General features: G+C 40.6%; 1 protein-coding gene across 1 annotated transcript in view; it reads right to left on the reverse strand.

The window, feature by feature from the left end:
* Positions 1-18,783, reverse strand: part of CACNA1C (calcium voltage-gated channel subunit alpha1 C) — a 458,666-nt gene that overhangs the window by 372,992 nt on the left and 66,891 nt on the right. The window contains exons 2-3 of the mRNA XM_030959315.1: positions 15,569-15,890; positions 11,613-11,718 (exon numbers count right to left, since the gene is read on the reverse strand). Of these exons, the coding sequence (XP_030815175.1) occupies positions 11,613-11,718; positions 15,569-15,890 (428 nt within the window). The remainder of the gene's footprint in view (positions 1-11,612; positions 11,719-15,568; positions 15,891-18,783) is intronic.

Here is an 18,783-nt window from a genome sequence, read left to right on the forward strand (position 1 = left end):
AGGATGGAGAGAAGATGGAGAGACATGTCAGGAGTAGCCAAACAGCAAAGGAAACAACATTTTGTTTACAAGCTGTTCAAGTGACACTCACTCACCCACTGAGATCAATCTGCATGTTTCCAATTTTGCTGAAGCAGGGCAGGCTTAAGTGTATTTATCAGAGAAATGGGAACTATTGAACAATCAGTCTCAGCATAGCCAAAAGCAAAGGCATGAGCTTGGGATCCAGGAGCACAGGTCAAGCTTACCAAACTCTACACATTGGAGAGCAACAGTTTCTCAGGGCAGCTTCTAGATCACATCCAAGGTCAACTCAACTCAAGCATCAGGGCGCAGCTTTTGGATAACATGGCTAATAAGATTCCAGAATGCCCAATGAGTTATTAACTTCTTTGCTGTGCTAGTGACAGCAAAATCAAAAGTTTTATCTACCTCCAGAGGCCATCCTTCAAACACGATGCTGATGAGTGTTTTCAGGAGAAAGAACAAAAACAATTGTCAGCATCAGGAAATAGTGATAACCAAAGAAAAAGTTACAGCCCTTGCAATACAATCAAGCATAACCTGTCAGGATTTACATGGAGTTAAGAAATACATTTTCATTCTCATTGTAAATTTGTAGAGAAGTAGAGGAATGTATGGAGGAAAAGCCCTCTCTATTTTTTCAGGTTATATCATCCTTTTACAGCTTTAAATTAGAAGTAAGATTGCTCTTACAAGTACATTATAAGCATCTTCCCTTTTCTTGATAAAGCAGTTATAGCATGAATTTACATGACCAGCAGAAAGCAACACTAGAGGCCTGAAATCATCACCTCCCACTTTAAAATACAGTCTGATCTATGGAATTTGCCTAAAAACTTGGAATTTGTGCTCACCTCTGGGTCCTGCTGTGGTCTAGTTCATTTGGTCTCTCCCGAGTCCCACAGGGTCAGACACACTTTCAAGAGGTCATAGGCCACTTTATTTTAAGCAGTTCAATGAAAAAGGAATAATTTTCAGCTCCCTATGGATTTTCATGCTTTCAAAAGGTCAAAGGCTCTGCAGAGCCCAGTTTGCCTTCTGGGCTGGAACAGTAAAGGCACATGAGTTTCTGTAGCCAGAGGCACCCAGAGCAGCGTGAACTCATCCACACATGCAGATGCTTCGATCAGAGGCAGCTTTGAACACTCCTGACCTAAGCTCAAACAGAGCCCAAGGGAGAGAGCTGCAAGGCCTCACCTGCTCTGCTCCAGAGGCAGAAGAGCCTTCTCTCCTGCCCAGACTGCTGAGAGGACCTGCTGCCCACCCCAGTGAGACAGGAGGGGAGGTGCAAGGCATGGGGAGAGGCTCCCCTCCCGCTGCTGCTGTGTCTGCATGCAAGGCAAGGGAGCAGCTCCAGCCTGGTGCCTGCGCCCTGAACTTAGCTCTGCTTCAATGAAATAGTTCAATAGAGGCATTAAAAAAAAAAATAAAGCCCAAGAAGAACCAGTGATACAAAAATCCTACTTGGGAAATTTCTAATTCTTTAAGAATTGTTTGCCTCCGGTGAAACTTTTCTTTGTATATGATTAAAGAGCAGCAGTGGACACACAAGTTGGCAGATGTGTCTGGTTCATGTCTAAGTGATGGAAGGAGGGAATGAACCACTGTTTAAAACCTGTTAAAACCCTGTTTTAAACACACTCTTTAAATTCACATCAGAGCCCAGAAGTGCTAGTTGTGTACCATGGAAAATGACCAGAGTAACTAAGATGAACTGAGGGAAACCCATGAGCAGCAGCCTGAACACAAGCTGTGATCTCTCTTAGTCTCCTTTTTCAATACATATTGAAATGTGAAAGCAAAGGTAAACATTTCCAAAGGGAACTCTCAGCCAGGACTGAATTTATTTCAAGAGCTGTTTACCAGAAGTATTTCCAGGGTTTTATCAGCAGTTACCTCTCTCAAATACCACACTGCATTTTCCCTAGATTAGCTCCTGCTCTTTTGTACTGCTCAGTCCCTCATACTGCCATATCCTCTGTGCAAGGACTGTTAAATGCAAGCTCAAAATTTAGCAGAATTAGACCTTCTGAGAGTTACAAATGCATTTTTGCATTTTTTTTTTCACCTCTTTTTCTTTCACTCCATAAGATTTCAGTACAGAAAAAACATCAAAAATACTCAAACATTATCATATTCATGGCCTCTGAAAGGCTAAAACACTCAACTTTGCTTCAGCTGCTTCTTCCTTTTTCCCCTATGAGCTGTCAAATACTTGCATGATGTATCAAAAGGAAAACAAAGCAGCAACAATGCTGGTTTTATCCTAGGGACAATAAAATTGGAGATCAAGTTGATCTGGACATCAAGATTTATACCCAATTTTTTTTAAAAAGCTGAAACTGGAATGTCATTTTTAAGCATGTAAAATGTAGTAAACACTTAATTTGAGTAAATAAAGGTCAATGCTGGAATATGAACTGCTACAAACAGGAATTTATTTATGTCAGGAGGAAAGCATCACACCCCTGAGATGGATAAAATTTGTGTAATTGTCAGATGAGAAGTAGGATTCAATGAAAACATTAAATAAGAAGATCTATAAAAAAGCCAGTGACTTGTTTCACAGCTAAAACTTGGCTCAGGTTGAATAAGAGAGGAATATATCATGGTTAATGACTTATAACAATTAGCATACAAGTTGTTTGGGTGAAAGGAGATTTATCAGATTTTTGCTGGTCCATATCAATGGAACATAAGTTGTAAACCACAGCTGCACGTCCAGCCCAGACATCTCCATGTAGGTGCCAGCTTTTACCTGCTGCTCTCCCTGCTTGGACACACAACACTGGATTTTGCAGAAAACCCCAGATGAAACTCCAGTATCACCCATATTGATTGATTTGCACATGATTATTCAGTATTTGCACAGGCAAATGCCCAGTTGGGTTCTTGGACTCAGGAGGCACCTGAGGCATTTAGCAGGAGCAGGAAGCTGGAATTCCTCTATTTCCTTCCCTTTGTGGCAAGGACAGCAGTGATTTTAAAGAGCAGAAGCAGCAGATTTCCTTGCGGTACAGCAAAACAATCCTTAACAATTAAATTCCCCAATACCTGCCACCACAGTGACACCAATCCTGTGTGTGAGACCTTCCTTTGTCATTGCCATGATTTAGCCACTGCTATAGAAGCTGTGCATTCCCTTTGATGTTATTTCAATCCACATTTTTCATCTCAGCCAACTGCTCCTGAAGGGCACTGATGTGCCTTTTGTACAGATTCAGGCATTATCTTGATGACCATAATGAGGAGAAGCTTTCTGCTTGTTTATTTTTAAATACAAGTTTAGATTGTGAAACAATTATACAACTAGATCTTGAAAAAAAATCTTTTGTGACCACATGTTTGCCTGCATAATCTCATCTAAACAGGGATTCTTGTTTAAAAGTGACTCAGACAATAAGGCCACACAAGGATAACAGCACTGTAAGAGGTTTTCAATGGATAAAAATAACAATAATAAAATTACATGCAAGTTCCGCTTTTGTGTGAGGTTTTATATTTGAGGGCAAGTAACAGAACTGAAACATTTTAAAATGTCCACATAAAAAGCATTCACCATGCTACAGATCAAAGAGTTGTAGTAGAAGATTAAGCACATTTATTGCTAAGTAGAAAAACATTTCAACATACCAGATGAAGATAACCATATGCAAAAGATGTTTGCTTCAGTTCCTAATATAAGCTACCTAAATATAAATTTTACAAGCAACAGACAAGGACAAACCAGCAGAAGATGATGAATTCCAAAAGCCCCAAGCTCTCCACCAGTGCAAGTTTATCAGGACAGCCTGAATAGCAGCTGCACACTTGCCAACACAGCTAGCCAGGGAAGCACACACATCTCATTTCCATTCTGGAAAGCTTCTGCTGGGAGAGCTGGGCACCTCACACATGCCATTGCCAAATTCAGCACACAGGGCTAAAGGTGCTGGCATCCCTGCTAGAGAGGCTGGAAAGGAACTGTGCCAGCAGCTGTAACCCCAGGAAGGGAACAGCTTTCAAAGGTGCTCCTCTGGCTGCTCAGTGTTCAAGCTCTGTCTGGGTAAGCTCACTACGAGCACCAAGACATCAATGTGCATCTCGTGTCTATCAAACTTTACAGCTATACACCATTAAAGTCCCTCCACTGGGCAAAATATGCATTCCTTGGTGTCCCAGAGACCATCACAAACTGTTAAGGTTGTGGCAAACACAGCTATCCAAAGATGCTCCAGCTCCCTTGCCTAGGCTTAGCTGAAGCAGAACTTGCTGAGGGTTTCTCCAGGAGATAACCTGCTGAGCCAACCCTGCAGCATCTGCCAGAAATGCAGCACACTGCAAAGACATTAAGGAACATTTCCTGCTGCTTGCTGGAAGTCTTTCCCTAACCAGTGGTCTCTCAACATCATGTTCTTCATCAAGAAGTATCTTTGCTAAGTATCTTTGCTAATTCTTCACGGGAATTGTACAAGCAGGAAAAGAAATTCCATTCCATAAGGAAAACATCAATTATATATTGTCCAGCATTTTTGAGGTGAAATCCAAGAATGGTCTCATTTTGTTCTGAGGCTCTCTGTCATTCAGCCAGAAGGACTGAAGAGCTGCTATGAGATACAGACCCTCATGCTTTGGGAGTCAGAAAGCATAGGAGAAAATAGGAATTGTCCTTAGAGGAACAGCCAGTCAAAACTCTGACAAACACACAAAACATTCCTCCCTTTTGGCAATTCTGTCCCTTGGCGAGCAGCACATCCATTATTTTACTTCTGAGGGAGCTCTGAAAAGTTCTTGGGGTTTTTTCTAGTTTGAACAAGTCCATGAAGCATTGCCTTTAGAGTCAATGATTCTGTACACGTCAGCAAAGCCCAATGTTCCAGCAATTGTTTGTCAATGGCATGCACTGAATTAGTAGATGGCTTTTGGTGACAGCCAAACTCCAGTGAAGTCAATGAGAAGCTTGCCTGACTTAGAATGTGGTATAATACAAACTAGACATAAAGGAATATAAAGGTGATAAAGGAATATAAAGGAATTTAAAGGTGATATCTAATATGCTCAATTGAATTTCTAGATTTTCTAGATGCTTATTTCCTTCCTAATGTCATTAAAAGATTCTGAAGAGCTCAGGAACAGAAGAAGTCAAACATCCCAAAGACTTATAGAAGGATAAGGACAACAGAAAAAGAACAATACAAAAATGACCTGCCATTTTGAAAATTTCCACTGCTTTTAAAAGACTTTTACTTTTGCAGTGGCAGGAATTAGACTACAGTAAAAACATCACTACTTAAATACCCTTATTTGGCCTGCTTCCACATTTTTTCTGTCTCTTCTAAACAGGTAAAAAAGTGGTAAGAAATCCAAATGAAATACACACACACACAAAATTCCTACACTGAACCTGATGTTCGATAAACAAGAATAATTATCACCTGAAAAAAACCCCAGTTGTTAAGATTTAGAAAGCCTACACATAAAGAAAAGGAAAACGGTAATCAGAGCTGTCTACAAAAATGGGATAAATGGTTTCATGTTTGGACTAATTCAGTAAACTTGCCATCAATCAGAACCAAAACATACAACTAAAATTTCCAAATCACTTACACAGAAACATACAGCCTACAAATTTCAAGTTGCTCTTTTCATAGAGTTGGATTAGCTAGTGTAACAGTTTATCATTCTTTGCATTTTACACAGCTTACAGCCCTACTGCAAGTGCATATGAGTGTCCATGTCTACTGCTGGTGGTCAGACATCACTGGGAAGAACTCTGATTTCAAAACCATAAGGCTCAGCCTAGGAGACCAGTGTGTAGAGAATGAAGCTAAAAATAATGAGATAGGATGTGTACTGGGATTAATTACTTGGTAACAGAGTCTGGGTTTAGGAAAAGAGAGGGAATTCAAGAGTAAAATTAACAAGAGAAGTGGTCAGGAAGCTGAGGAAGCAGAGCACTGAGGTCAAATCAGAAAACAGGTGGGAAACTCCCACTCTGGAAGGGAGACTGCAGTTAGGAGGAAAATGGAAAAGGGACAAGTCTGTTAGAATGTGTACTGGAACAAGGAGAATTACTTGGCAAGGATTATGAATTTAAAAAGCAAAAAAAGATATGGGGGGACACAGCCATGAGTAATGTCAGATCCCATAAAGAGATGGCAAACACCAACAAGCACAGACTGGATGAGGACTCTGGGGCCACTGGTACAAAGAGAAGCTCAGATTTGGTCAGGACTCTGAACCCAACAGTTTTCTTCCTGCTAGTAATACATATGTCAGTCTCTGCTTTACCAGTTTCATCTTCACAAAGCCTAGGAATATTACATGAATATGTTAAAAAAAAAAGAGCAAAACACCAACTTTTTACATTTCTTTTCTAATTAGTGACTACTATCTTGGAATTGACTGCTAGGGATTTTCTTCTTTCTTTAGGGTCTTTTTTACACGATTTCTTGTAATGGTGTGATGGAAAAATTGAGATGGCAGTTTGTCCAAGGCCACACAGCTTGCCAATACCAGGACCAGAGCACAATTTGAATGCCTGCCTCTTAAACCCCATGCTTATTCTTCCACCCTGTGCTACTTTGCAATCAGGGGTTCTGAGTATCACCCTGTCAGAAGCAAGGTTTCTGAGAACTTTGGGAAATGTTGAGCCTGAATTCCATTATATTCCGCTTCCTCAGAATCACACAGTGATTCACAATCTTTCTGGAAGAAACCCTCAAGGATTTTTTGGCACAATTTCCTTTCTTCTCATCCTGACTCCAGTCCCTTTCCAGCTGCCTCAGCGTCGTTTTTCCAGCTGCTGTCACTCAGCCCTCCCTGCTCGAGCCCTGTAACTGTGTGAGCTCCCCCAGCTGCAGCAGGGCTGGCATCAAGCCCAAGGTAATAAACCTATCAGAGCTCATTAGCTCGGTGTGCACTCTGTCCCTCACCCCCCGTGCTGTCATCCTCTGCTCACTCACTGGCTGGGAACTGGCACACACCAGGGTGAGGGCACTGATACAGCAGAACCAAAAGATTTTGTGCAGTGCTCTTCCTCACCCTCACCCAGAAAAGCCACCTTTCCTTTTCCCAACCCTCTCACCCCCACTTTGCTCTCTAACAATTCCTGATTGCACACAAGAAAAATTGAGCCTGTTCTATGTGGTAATTCCAGAATTCTCTGATACAAAACTTGCTGAAGTTTTTTATGCCAATGTATAGAAATGTAATAGATAGTCACATCCACATGCCTATCTATGTAATAGGCAGTCCAATGTAATAGATAGTCACAATAGATAGTTTTTAAAAAATATAAAACAACTTTCTCTTTTTTTTAACACAGGAATCCCCTGCTCTATAGGACACTCCCATAATGACCAGGTAATAAAGCAGCCATACCTCCTGAAAGGCAACCTCCCTTTCCATCCTCACACACAAACACTGGCTGGCACAAGAACTGAAAAGCAAGCAGAAATCCCATCTTTCTTTTCAGAGCCCTATTTGAGGTTTAACAAATTAACCTGAAGGTGACATCCCATTTTTTTATAAGCTCACATATAAACACAAGAGATCTCTCTTTACATTTGACTAGTGTACAACAGGATTTCCCTCCTGTAAGAAGGACCAGGAAGGGAAAGCAGAACTATCAAAGCAACAGAAGGAAGATTTCCCTGCTCTTTACCCAAAGCATAAACAACCCACAGGGCTGCCTTCCCTGGAACGTGCTGTAAACCTTGGTCTTAACCTCATTATGTTATCACCAGGCTGCGACACTGACCAGGCTTGTGCCATTTGCAGTTGCCAGTAAAGTGACAGAAGCATTTTCCTCTCAGCTTCCTATCTTAGGCAGTCTATAGTTTTATTCCTAAATGTATGTTATCTCTGTTCTAATGCATAATTGCAGGGATAACAAGCAGAAAGCCTCTGTATCAGCCACAGCCTCTGCTGCAGACTGACTTTAATTCCCCTCAAACCAGCTCCAATTTTTCTGGTTGCATTAACACACAACTGTTCTTTTTTTGCAGGGTTATACATGAGTTTATTTTATTTGGGAATTTAAATTAAGTCTCAGCAAGTTTATTAATACAAAAAAAAAAAGAAGGAAAAAATGTACCTAATACAACTGCCCTCCATCTGTGTTCAATAGTTTTCCAGTACTTTCCAGTAACAACAGTTTTTAGTTACTTTTGCAGTAACACTGCAAAAGTAACACATAAAAACTGCTGAACCAATTTCAAGCATTTTTTATGAGTACATTATACTATCCTGGCATATTCCTTAAAGCCAGTGACAAAGACACTGCAGTGAGCATAAAAATAGGAAATGGGGGGTTTAGGATAAGTGGTCATTTCAAAACTGAAAGGGCTTCACAGTTCAAGTTACTGTCCCTAGACTTGATAAAAAAGGGCTGAAAATTTGTAGGAAGAAAGATTGCAGAGAAACAGGCAGAACATCTATGTGGGGTTAAACCTAAACTTGTATTGCACAGCCCTGGCTATTCACAATTCCTGGCTAATGCAAAAGGGAAGGAATTATTTACTGGACTCTTGTGTATGTATTTCAATCATATCAAATAGGTTTTGCAGCTAAAGACAAATGGAGACATGGAAGAGGTTACTGGTTTTGTTCAGGTACATGGGGAAGGCACACAGTACTGCCTGTGCCTTATGTGACCAGTGGCTGGTCACGTGTGAAATCCACACAGAGCAAATACTTTACAAAGCATTATTTAAGCATCCTTTTTCTACTTTTTTAGAGAGAAGGAAAGAGGGCACTCACACAGTCCAGGATTCCTTTCTCTTCCCTCACCACCCTCTACTCCATTAGCTTGTAAAAGACAATTGATTGAATTTTGACCTCAGTCACCAAGGAAGATTTTATTTGAAAAGTTGTGATGAAACTTTGGAGAAGGAAAACTCTGAGCCTAAGGCAAATCTGGCAGTTTATTGGAAAAATGTTCTGGCACTTTCAGAGCTTGTAAAGCAGTTACTGCCCATTGTGTTTTCTGTAGATAGTTTCTTGTATCTCGAGAAGTTAGAGGTGTCTCAGGAAACCAGAGATGTGGGAGCCCCTGTGGTAGCTTTAACCCTAAACCAGCTAAATTGCAACATGAAAATGAATCAAGAGTTCTGGGCAGCCAGAAAAATTCTGTATGGATTCAATCACATTTCTGCACAGTACACACATCTGTGCATGACCCACATGCACACACTGCACACAAAACCTCCTTGCCTGTGTCACATTGCAGCCTTGGCAGCCCTTGACTTCATGGCTACAAAATCAATCTGATTGTGAAATAGATGCTCACAGGTAGAAAAAAAAAATCAAAGAGGAAGTGAGTACATGAGTTTTTACAGGAACACATTTATTAAGCCCAGCTTCTTTCCAGTCCCTTCCATGTGCAGTTTGGCTCTTTGACAGTGAGGTACCGCTCTTGTACAGTTCCTGCCTGATGGAATAACTGTAACTCTCATCTATCCTTTCATTCCGTTCCAAAACACAACACATTTTTTCACCCTTATCTCACCCATTTGCCCCCCATTCCCTCCCTTTTGCTCCGGACTTCACTCACAGAATGCAGCATATGCTGTATACTCACGCAGTGTGCTCCTCAATAGCAGGGTACACATGCCAAGGGATAAGTGTGTAAACTGAGAAAGCAGCAACAAAACACACAAAACCCAACAACAGCAAACACAGACCAACAGGAGAGCACAGCTACTGAGCAGCCACAGCTCCAGGCTTTTCTCTGTAATGTAGAAAAGTCTTGACTTCACAAGTCCACACCAAGTATCCCATTTTCCAGTTTTATTTTTTCTCCCACGAAGACACAAAAGTGGAGTCAAGCAGATTACTCATTTACCTTCCTTCTTCCCCTACTTCTGTGAAACACCTCTTTAGGTAAATTAACATTTCCTCCTCATCCTCAAGGCTGTAACATTTCCAAACTTTCCTGAGATGATAACTCTTGCTTGGCTAGGTTTTTTTAAACTCCACCAACAAATAACACAACAGTTTTTATAGACATTCTAAATGATGCAAAAGATGTCTTGGAAAACAGATGCAGAGTGGAAACTCAAATGACAAGGTGCACATATTTCTTGGTAGCAGAACAGTTTCAATATATCTTGTTCAATTACAGAGATACTTCCAGCCTGGTTTTAGCCAATTCCTCACTGAATTGAGGCACATCCCTACAACCCAATTAAACTCAAAGAAACATTGTGAGTCCTGGAACCTTCGAATCTGCTTCATTTTCCTCTTTGAACCCTTCAAGTCAGAACATGCAATGAGCATACCTGTTTGCTTGACCAGAAGGTCAACTGAATGTTGTTTTCATTAAATAAAATACAGTAATTTTTGAGAGGTGCCCTACTGAAGATTTTAAATACACACAGCACAACTCATCATTGTTAAACACCAAGTTACACTAACAAAGAACAGCCAAAGAGACACACGACCATCTCATGTGTAGTATAAATGTAGAGAGTAGTTGACAATCACTTACCACCTCCTGCTTCTCTTTTTGTACTTCTTTAAGGAGTTACAGTGCAAATGCACCACTCTACAAATTTTTTACTACTTTTTTTTTTTAAGCATAGAAGTATTGTTTCAGCAGTTCCTGAAGTTTGCAATGTGTTTTCTAAAACTTCAAGAGAGATTTAATCAGATGACTGACTTCCAAGAGCAGCATGAATCTTTTTTAATTACAGTGTCTGTCAGCCACCCCAGTTGTTGCTACTTTAGAAGTATGGCTTTTGTTCTCCTCCACTGCTGCTCTAAAATTTCTTAAGTCTCAATAAATTTTATTCAGGAAATAGCATCCCTGCTCCTCAACTCTGGGAGTAAGTTTTCATCCTGAGTCAACCTGACAAGTAGGAGATTTATTCACATATTTGAGAGGGAAAAAAATGTTTCCTGCTAATTCAGGGAACTGTGTTCCAGAGCTGGTTTGTGTTTTGCCCTTACTGAACAGAATTCTTTGCTATGGCTTCATGCTAAGCCAAAAGTAAACACTCTTCCTTTTCATACAGACAGCTCAATCCCAAAGCACCAACGCTGGCATCACTGGTGACAGATGAAAAGCTATATTCCCCCAACAAGAGGGAATGAATAAAAAAAACAAAAACAACCAAAAAAATTTTAAAAACCCTACCAGACCAAACAAAAAACACCAACTGCACAAATATTGTTCAGCCAAATCAATGCACGTGTCTGAGATGCAAACAATAATCAGTCATCAAGCACCTGAGAAGAGGACAGCACCATTTTCACAGTGGCATACAGTAAGACAAAAACCACCAGATTAAAATATCTGATTAAAAGATATCTCACACAAATACCTGCAGGTTAAAATTTACCAAGTCCTTTTGCAGCAAGCTGAAATCTGTTGATCCAAACATCACATACAGCACCTGTGCAACTTTTTGGAATATTCATCTCTAAAACCAGCTCCACTGTGACAGGTAGTAAAATGAACTGACAAGACATAGCAATCAAAACCAATTTTTATGATGTTCTAGTCTTTGATGGATATATTTACATTCTCTACCTTCACAAGTCTCCATTTTCACTTTTCAAAAGGAATTTCAAAATAGCAAAACTAAACACCATTGTGGACTTACCAGATTGGAATTGGTGGCATTGGAATCATCTTCTGGAAAGGGGATATAGATAGCTAAGGCCACACAATTGGCAAAAATAGTCAGTAAAATAATTATTTCAAATGGTCTGAGGAATGGAGTTAAGGAAATTGTTCCAAAATGAGCACACAAAAATAAAAAGAAATTTTTAAAAAAACAATATTTATAAGAACTCTGTTTAAAGAAAGCATTCCAAGCCTCTTATACTCTGAAAAGAAACATATGCCTTTTTAAGTGCTTTTAGGAACTCCCAGCCAAAATTCTTCCTAATATGTCAAAAGCAGTGTAGGCCAGTCACGTGCCAGAATAAACAAAGGTTTCTTAAAAGTTTTTTCTTCTTTTACTTATTTAGATTGTATTTTCCCAAATTTCCTTCGAGTGTGGCTGCACTACATAGTAAGATAAGATAATAATAATAATAAGGGAAACCTGTACTATAATGACTGTGCTTGCATTTTTTACAATTTTTTTCTTGTTTTCATCTGCATTTATAAATTCTCAGATAATTTAAACAAACATTTTGGAGTTTCTTTTCTTTTGTTGTTGCTGCTGTATTCTTGCCTCCCTTTCTCAGTTTCTCTCTCATATCTTGGAGTTAAATGTGAGGGCTCAAGCAATAATAACCATGGTTAGAGAGGCTTAAAAAATGATAAATTTTGTTAAGGTAAAAAATGTCTTTTGTCCAAAATGTGCTTACACTGCACATTGCCATGTATACTTGTTTTGCTGAAAAATTATTTGAGTATTTCTCTTATTTGCATTTCATTTGGCATCAGAGGGAGCACTGAAGTTCAGTGTTTTAGGGACAGCAGGAAGCTGGGAGTCCCTTCTGACAAAGAAACAGTCCAGAGGAATTTCAACCTTGCACCAGCTTTGTTGGGGAAGAGAGAAACCAAAGGTTTGGAATGTTCAACAAAGAAATCCTGCACAAGCTCAGTGCCCCCCTGGCTGTCCAGGGGAACCAAAGGGCATTTTTCTACTGCACTTCATCCACTTCAATGGCCTCCCCAATCTCTGCTGCTGTGAAGTGTCTCCAAAGTCAGCCTAGAGACCAGATTTATGGTCTGTCTACATTTACTGGCCTGCAAGAACATCCTGGAGGCGACTTCTGGGATAACTCCCCAGTGCTCAGGAGGGGAACGAGGAGCAGGAGAGAATGCCAAGCATAACCTGTGCCACAGAGTGCATTTGAGCATGGCTTTATCTACCATGGGGCTGCCAAATGTCAGCACAGCATGTATGATTGTGGTCAGCAGACTGCTGTTCTCAGCAGGCTTGAGCAGAAAGGAGAGCTCTGAATGTTAAGCTGAGCTGCAAGATACACACAAATTCCAGGCACCTGACTGCTGTTTATACTCATATGCATTCTGCATTTCACACATGGAAGACTCACAGGGCTCCAGACTCACCAGACTACTGTGCTTAAGCCTCTGAATAATAGGAGATAAATGGTACCACAGAGGCAGAAGAGCAGATCAGGGCAGGAAGAGAAATCTACTTGAGAAATCAGTAAGACTTCTCAGGTATGTACTGCCCCAGGCTGTTTGTATAATGTTTACTGCTTAAAGACCTGGATTTCCACAAGCTTTCATTTTCTTAATCACTTCTTTTTCCCCAAATTTTTGTTTGTTTCTCTTGGCAGGATTATTATCCATTAATTTATCACTGTTTACACTTATTTTCTTTCACTTCAATTCTCTTTTTGCACTGTAAACATTAAATTCTATAAAATCTACAAATACACTGCACAAAAGGCAGAAAATTAAACACACAGCTAAATCCTTGCAAAATAAGATAATTACTTCATTTCACTTTTTTCTTGAATGCAATTGCTCATTCAGGCTCTTAACACTAACATTTGGGTAAGAAACACTACTGAAGTACTATTTGATATTTGTTTCATATCTATTATGCTTAAATTTAGTGGTACAAAAAATTAGGCTAAGCCTTTCTCAGTAGTTTTCAGCAAGCAGGAAAATTCAGAATATAGAATTAAACTAAAGCCTGTCACAACCCTTTGATATTGCTTGTTGTCATTGAAGTGTTTCATGTTTACAAACTCCAGATGTCCAATGAGAGCTTCTGATAGAAAAAAATCCTTCCATCAAGTCACCTAAAACCAAAGAAAACCCCAAACTGCAAGCTCCAGCATCTTTGTGTGGCTTTAGTTGCAGTGTTTGGTCATCTCTTGGTCTGAGCAGTGCTGTACCCTGGCTTACAACACCTCATTCCCATCATTTATTGCTGATCTTATCCATCTATCAAATGTTACTCTGAAGATATGTGGTGACTGGGGTGCTGCTAAGAAAACCCATATTCAGTTTTATCCTGTTAGTCATCACCCATCATCTCATGCTTAAAGTATCAGACTTATGTCAGAAGCAATAAAAAATAGCAAACTTAATCAGGGGATTAAAAATTAGCATCTGAAGAAGAAAGGAACAGGCAGGCAGGTGGTTTAAGGACATCCAAAGATTGACAGGAGCATTTTTAACAAGTTCTTAATCTGAAAAGTATGTCCATGTCAGTAATACCTGATATACTCATTTTCTGTTTTCACCCAGCATCCCACCAGACACCCAAGGGAATAATATTATCACATTGTCTTAAATGCTTTAATTCATTTTTTTTATCATATTAACTACTGCCAAGTTCCGTACTGCCTTTCCTTGACATGCTTATCTACCCCTAAAAACATTCTTTTTCTTTTGTATTTCCTGAAGAACCCCATTAGCTTGTGATTACTGTTCAGGGTTAATCCTGGTTTCTCTTTGAGGATGCAAAGGAGGGATACTTAATTTGAATTTGAGTTTCACCCCAAAGACTCAAATTCCAGCTTGCACTGACCAGACTGGGATGACTGACAAGGCTTTGCTCTTTGCACACCATAAAGCAATGATCAGACTCTCCCTGACTTTCCAGGGAAGCAGCACCAACCCCTTCACTCTGCAGCTCTGTGTCAGTGGTTATCATCCATCATCTGTGACACCATCTGTCTCTTGTTCAGACTGTCAGATCTGGCTCTGCACTGCATTTGGACATGTTACTTTAACTGTGTTTCTTTTTCCTTTATCCCTTACCACACAATACTGTGTCTTACGATTTTGACCAGAATTACAGTAAAATTAACAGTTTTCAGCCCAGTCTCAGGGTTTTACTGCATACCTTTGGGGGGTTTTACCTTGCCCTTTTGCCCCATTCTTTTCTCCATACACTAGAATGTGTGATGTCACATTTTTAACAAAAAGGTGTATGGTTCAAAGTAGCAGAGCTTTGGACTGGTGACACCTCTAAAAAACCAATTAAAATTAAAAAATGGAAAGCCAGGAGCTGCTATCAATCCCATAGATTGATATTCAAGGTATCTGAGGTCAGGACTATCTCCCATGCATTTCCTGGGCCATCCTTTTCCCAAAGAACAGAATTCAACCTCTCAGCCTTATCAAGCTATTCAAACTTCTAGTGGTCTCTCACACCAGGGTGTAGTTAAGATTTCACTTCTAATCCTCTTTCCTCACCTGCCCCCCCTTCAGCATAAACAACCTCAGTTGAAACACCAAAAATTATTTGTGCACTTTTGAGTTCCCAGTGGTGGAACTTTCAATGTGATGTGTGGATTGCAACCCGATGTGTGGATTGCAACCCAATGCACCACTGATTTCCATCCGAGGCATGGATTTCCACCTGACGCATGGATTTCCACCCAATGCACCACTGCTTTCAACCCGAGGCACGGATTTCCACCCGAGGCTCAGATTGCAAACCAATGCATAGATTGCAAACCTGGTGCATGGATTTCAACCCAATGCATGAAATTCCACCCGATGCACAAAATTCCACCTGATGCTTTGATTTCAGCCCAATGCACCACGGATTTCCTCCCACCCCTGCACAGGAGCTGCTGTGCACAGAGGCCTGCCTGGCCGTGTGAAGGATATTTCCATTCGACGATGCTGATGCACGCCCTCCGGATGGGATTCTTCAGCGTGAGGCACAGCAGTGCCCGGGGAGGACGGGTGGCTGTGGTGGTGCCCTGCTTCTTCTGCTTGCCATACTGCTGCCGTTTCCTCTGCGTGGAGCTGGCCGTGGAGATGGTGGCGTTGCCAGCGCTGCCCATCAGCTTGGCTTGCCTGGCAGCATCGATGGCAGCCTGCCAGGACAGAGCTGCCCCTGGCGTGGGGATGTGCTCCGGGGCAAGCCCTGCAGCTGCATTGGCATTCATGTTGGCATGAGCTGGACGGGGACTCCCATAGTTGGAACCTGTGGGGGGGGGAAAAAGAATAAAAATAAAATAAAACAGAGAAATTTGTGAAGATGATTTTTAAACTGCAGAAGAGATAGCTAATGCTTTTTTTAAACCTTCAGTGTAGAATAATTCAAATTCTTCATTGTAAAGTAATACTACTATGCAATCCTTTGTCCTGCAAGAGATTCCCCACAAGACTGATGGATGCTGAGCTGTTAGAAGTGCCTCCAATCAATGCAGACTCCAGACAGTCCAAGAAAAGAAACTATCCTTTCTTTTTCTTTTCACCCACATATTTTGCAAGTTGGACTGTTTCAAAGTTCAAAAGGTGAGGCTAGTCCTCATCACCTCCTCACTCAGACATGCAGCACAATGCTATCTGGTACATGGCAAAGGACCCAAATGAAATTGTCAAGTCCTATCACAAAAACCTTTATGCTTCTTGGAGATTACCTAAAGGTAAGGTGAAATTTTGCCAATAAGCTTAATTCTCCCTGCAAAAAACACATATGTACAGCTCTAAGAACAGCCTGAGCAGAAGGTACACTGAAGCAGAAAGCAGCACACAAGGACACAGCTGGTGGCTTTTGTGCTCTGTATGTTCCTGTGAAGACACTTTAGGCCAACCACATGTTTAGAAATTGGAACTTATTCCATATCCTGATAAACTATTGAATCAATGGAGAAATTTATGTTAAAAGTACTAAATAATAAGAATGCTAAAACCTGGCAGTCCCAAGTTTTTCAGCTTCTTTAGCCAAAAGTGAGGAAGTATATGCATTTGCCCAATCCTAATAATGGAATATACACATCAGGTGACATGTGGCTGGTGTTGAGAAGATCTTAGCAGTGCAAGAAATAAAGTCACTCTCTCAAGCCAGTGCAGTTGTTCCAGTGTTTCAGTAAAGACAGCTAGGTCACCTGTGCCTCTCCAACGAGGCTTTTCCTGCAACCCAAATTAAAACCCCCATCACTTCAAGAGGAAAGAATTTTGAAATTTCAAAACAGATTGCTTTACTGTTTGGGCTATGCTTCATTTGAGTTCTGTGAGAACTTGTGAAATATTAACTGAATTTTAACCCAGACACTTTACAGAAGAAAATGTAAGGCCTGTTTAAAAAGCGCAACACAATCTACACAAAGTCACAACAGCAAACTTTGATTAAGAATGCCTTGTTTAGGTGTGTCCTGTACCATATTTAAGAGACTATTTAATTTTTTATGGACTTGTGAGTTTGTCTGTGGCCCATAATTTGAGATACAGGTAAAAGGAGGCCTGAGAGGTCTACAGATCTTATTCCTCTACAGTTCAGCTTCCAAATCCTGCCCACTCCTGGGACTGCCCATCCCTGATTCAGGAAGAACCTGAATTGCGCTTCCACTGACATGTGAGCAGCAGGCTGTGCTTCAGAAAGAGTGCACACACAGGGGGCAGAGAGTGGAAACCCAGTCAAGGAGTTAGATCACCTGCTTCAAAGCAAGCTCAAAGCCTCCTGTTGACCATGTTCCACTTTAGATTAGTGCAGAAATGTGGTGCTATTAAATAGGACAGATGGGCTCCTGCAGACTGTTAGACAAAGCTAAGGGAAGACCACTTGTGACACTGTTTCTTTTACAGTATCAGATGAAAGACATTTAAAACCAGGGAGATGGAAAGCTCTTCTTGCATGGAAATAATTACTCAAGATGCATATTTCATAGCTGGATGTGCAGCGCCAAGGTAGCACAGCACTGACTGCACTACAAATGAATGAAAGCAGGTGGAATAAATACAATTACATTGACACAGAGTGCAACAGGATATGCCTCTACCTAGAAAGCATTCAAGATTTGTAAATTCATCTCACTGCATCACAAGGAAGGACATGATAAGAGTCAGATGTTACTTTATGTCAGGCATTGCTGTATGATTTTCAGGCTGTTACAGAGCAGGGATATCCAGAGCTCATCTCTGCTCCCTGAAAAACCTCCTAGCTGCAAACCAGCCAAAGGAAGCTGATGAGTAATGTGACTCTGATATGTGAAAGGGAAAGCTGAAAAAAACAAGAAATGGGAAATGGTTAATTCACATCCCTCACATTTTGAAAATGAAGAAAAAGAGCTTTCAGAATCCTACAGGCTAAGCAGATTTCCTCGATGAAGCAGGCAATCAAGTGGCAGACAAACTTAGTTTTCCAAGGCTAAGCAAATTGTGCACAGCACTACTCATGGGATATGTATTTATTTTCAGACTTGTTCCAGATGCAGTTTTTCTCTTAGCATCTCTTTGACCTCCCTAGCCTGAGGCATGCTGGAAAGGAAAAATAAATGGAAAATCACTCTAATTATTCTCCCACTCCAGCTTCTCTTTAATACTGACCCATTAGAGTGGAGAAGAAAGATGTGTGTTTTCCAGTAAAAGCAAACTTGCTGATCCCTCTCCACAGTGTTCTTATCATGCTGACTAGACCATGTGCTCCTGTAAATAAACAGCTGCTGCTTCTTAATGAAGACTTTTCTGCAATTTGGGAACGCGTCAAGTTCCATCATTATTACTTCTTATTAGTTAGGTTCCATATGAGGATCCAAGTCATGCATTTTGACTTTGATGTGCCAGCAAAGTTAAGGATCCAGCTTTTGGTAGCTTTATTGGTTTTGCTTCTAATATGATCAGCAGTCCCATACCAAAGTGCTTTGTCTCAAATTAATTTCAAACGATGAGTCAGTAACGACAGATTCATATTAACAAATATTACAAATATTGATTACTGATAAGGCTCTCTGTTTTATGAAGCTCTGAGGCTGCAGACAGGATCTGTAGTAGATGAGAAATGGCAATGACAAAAGACTTGTTCTGGAGGTACTTTATAGAAATAGCTTGAATAAAAGAGCGAAGCTCCCACAGCTACATTCAAGAACTGAGCAAAA

This window comes from Camarhynchus parvulus, chromosome 1A, assembly GCF_901933205.1.
Source record: "Camarhynchus parvulus chromosome 1A, STF_HiC, whole genome shotgun sequence".
Lineage (NCBI taxonomy): Eukaryota > Metazoa > Chordata > Aves > Passeriformes > Thraupidae > Camarhynchus > Camarhynchus parvulus.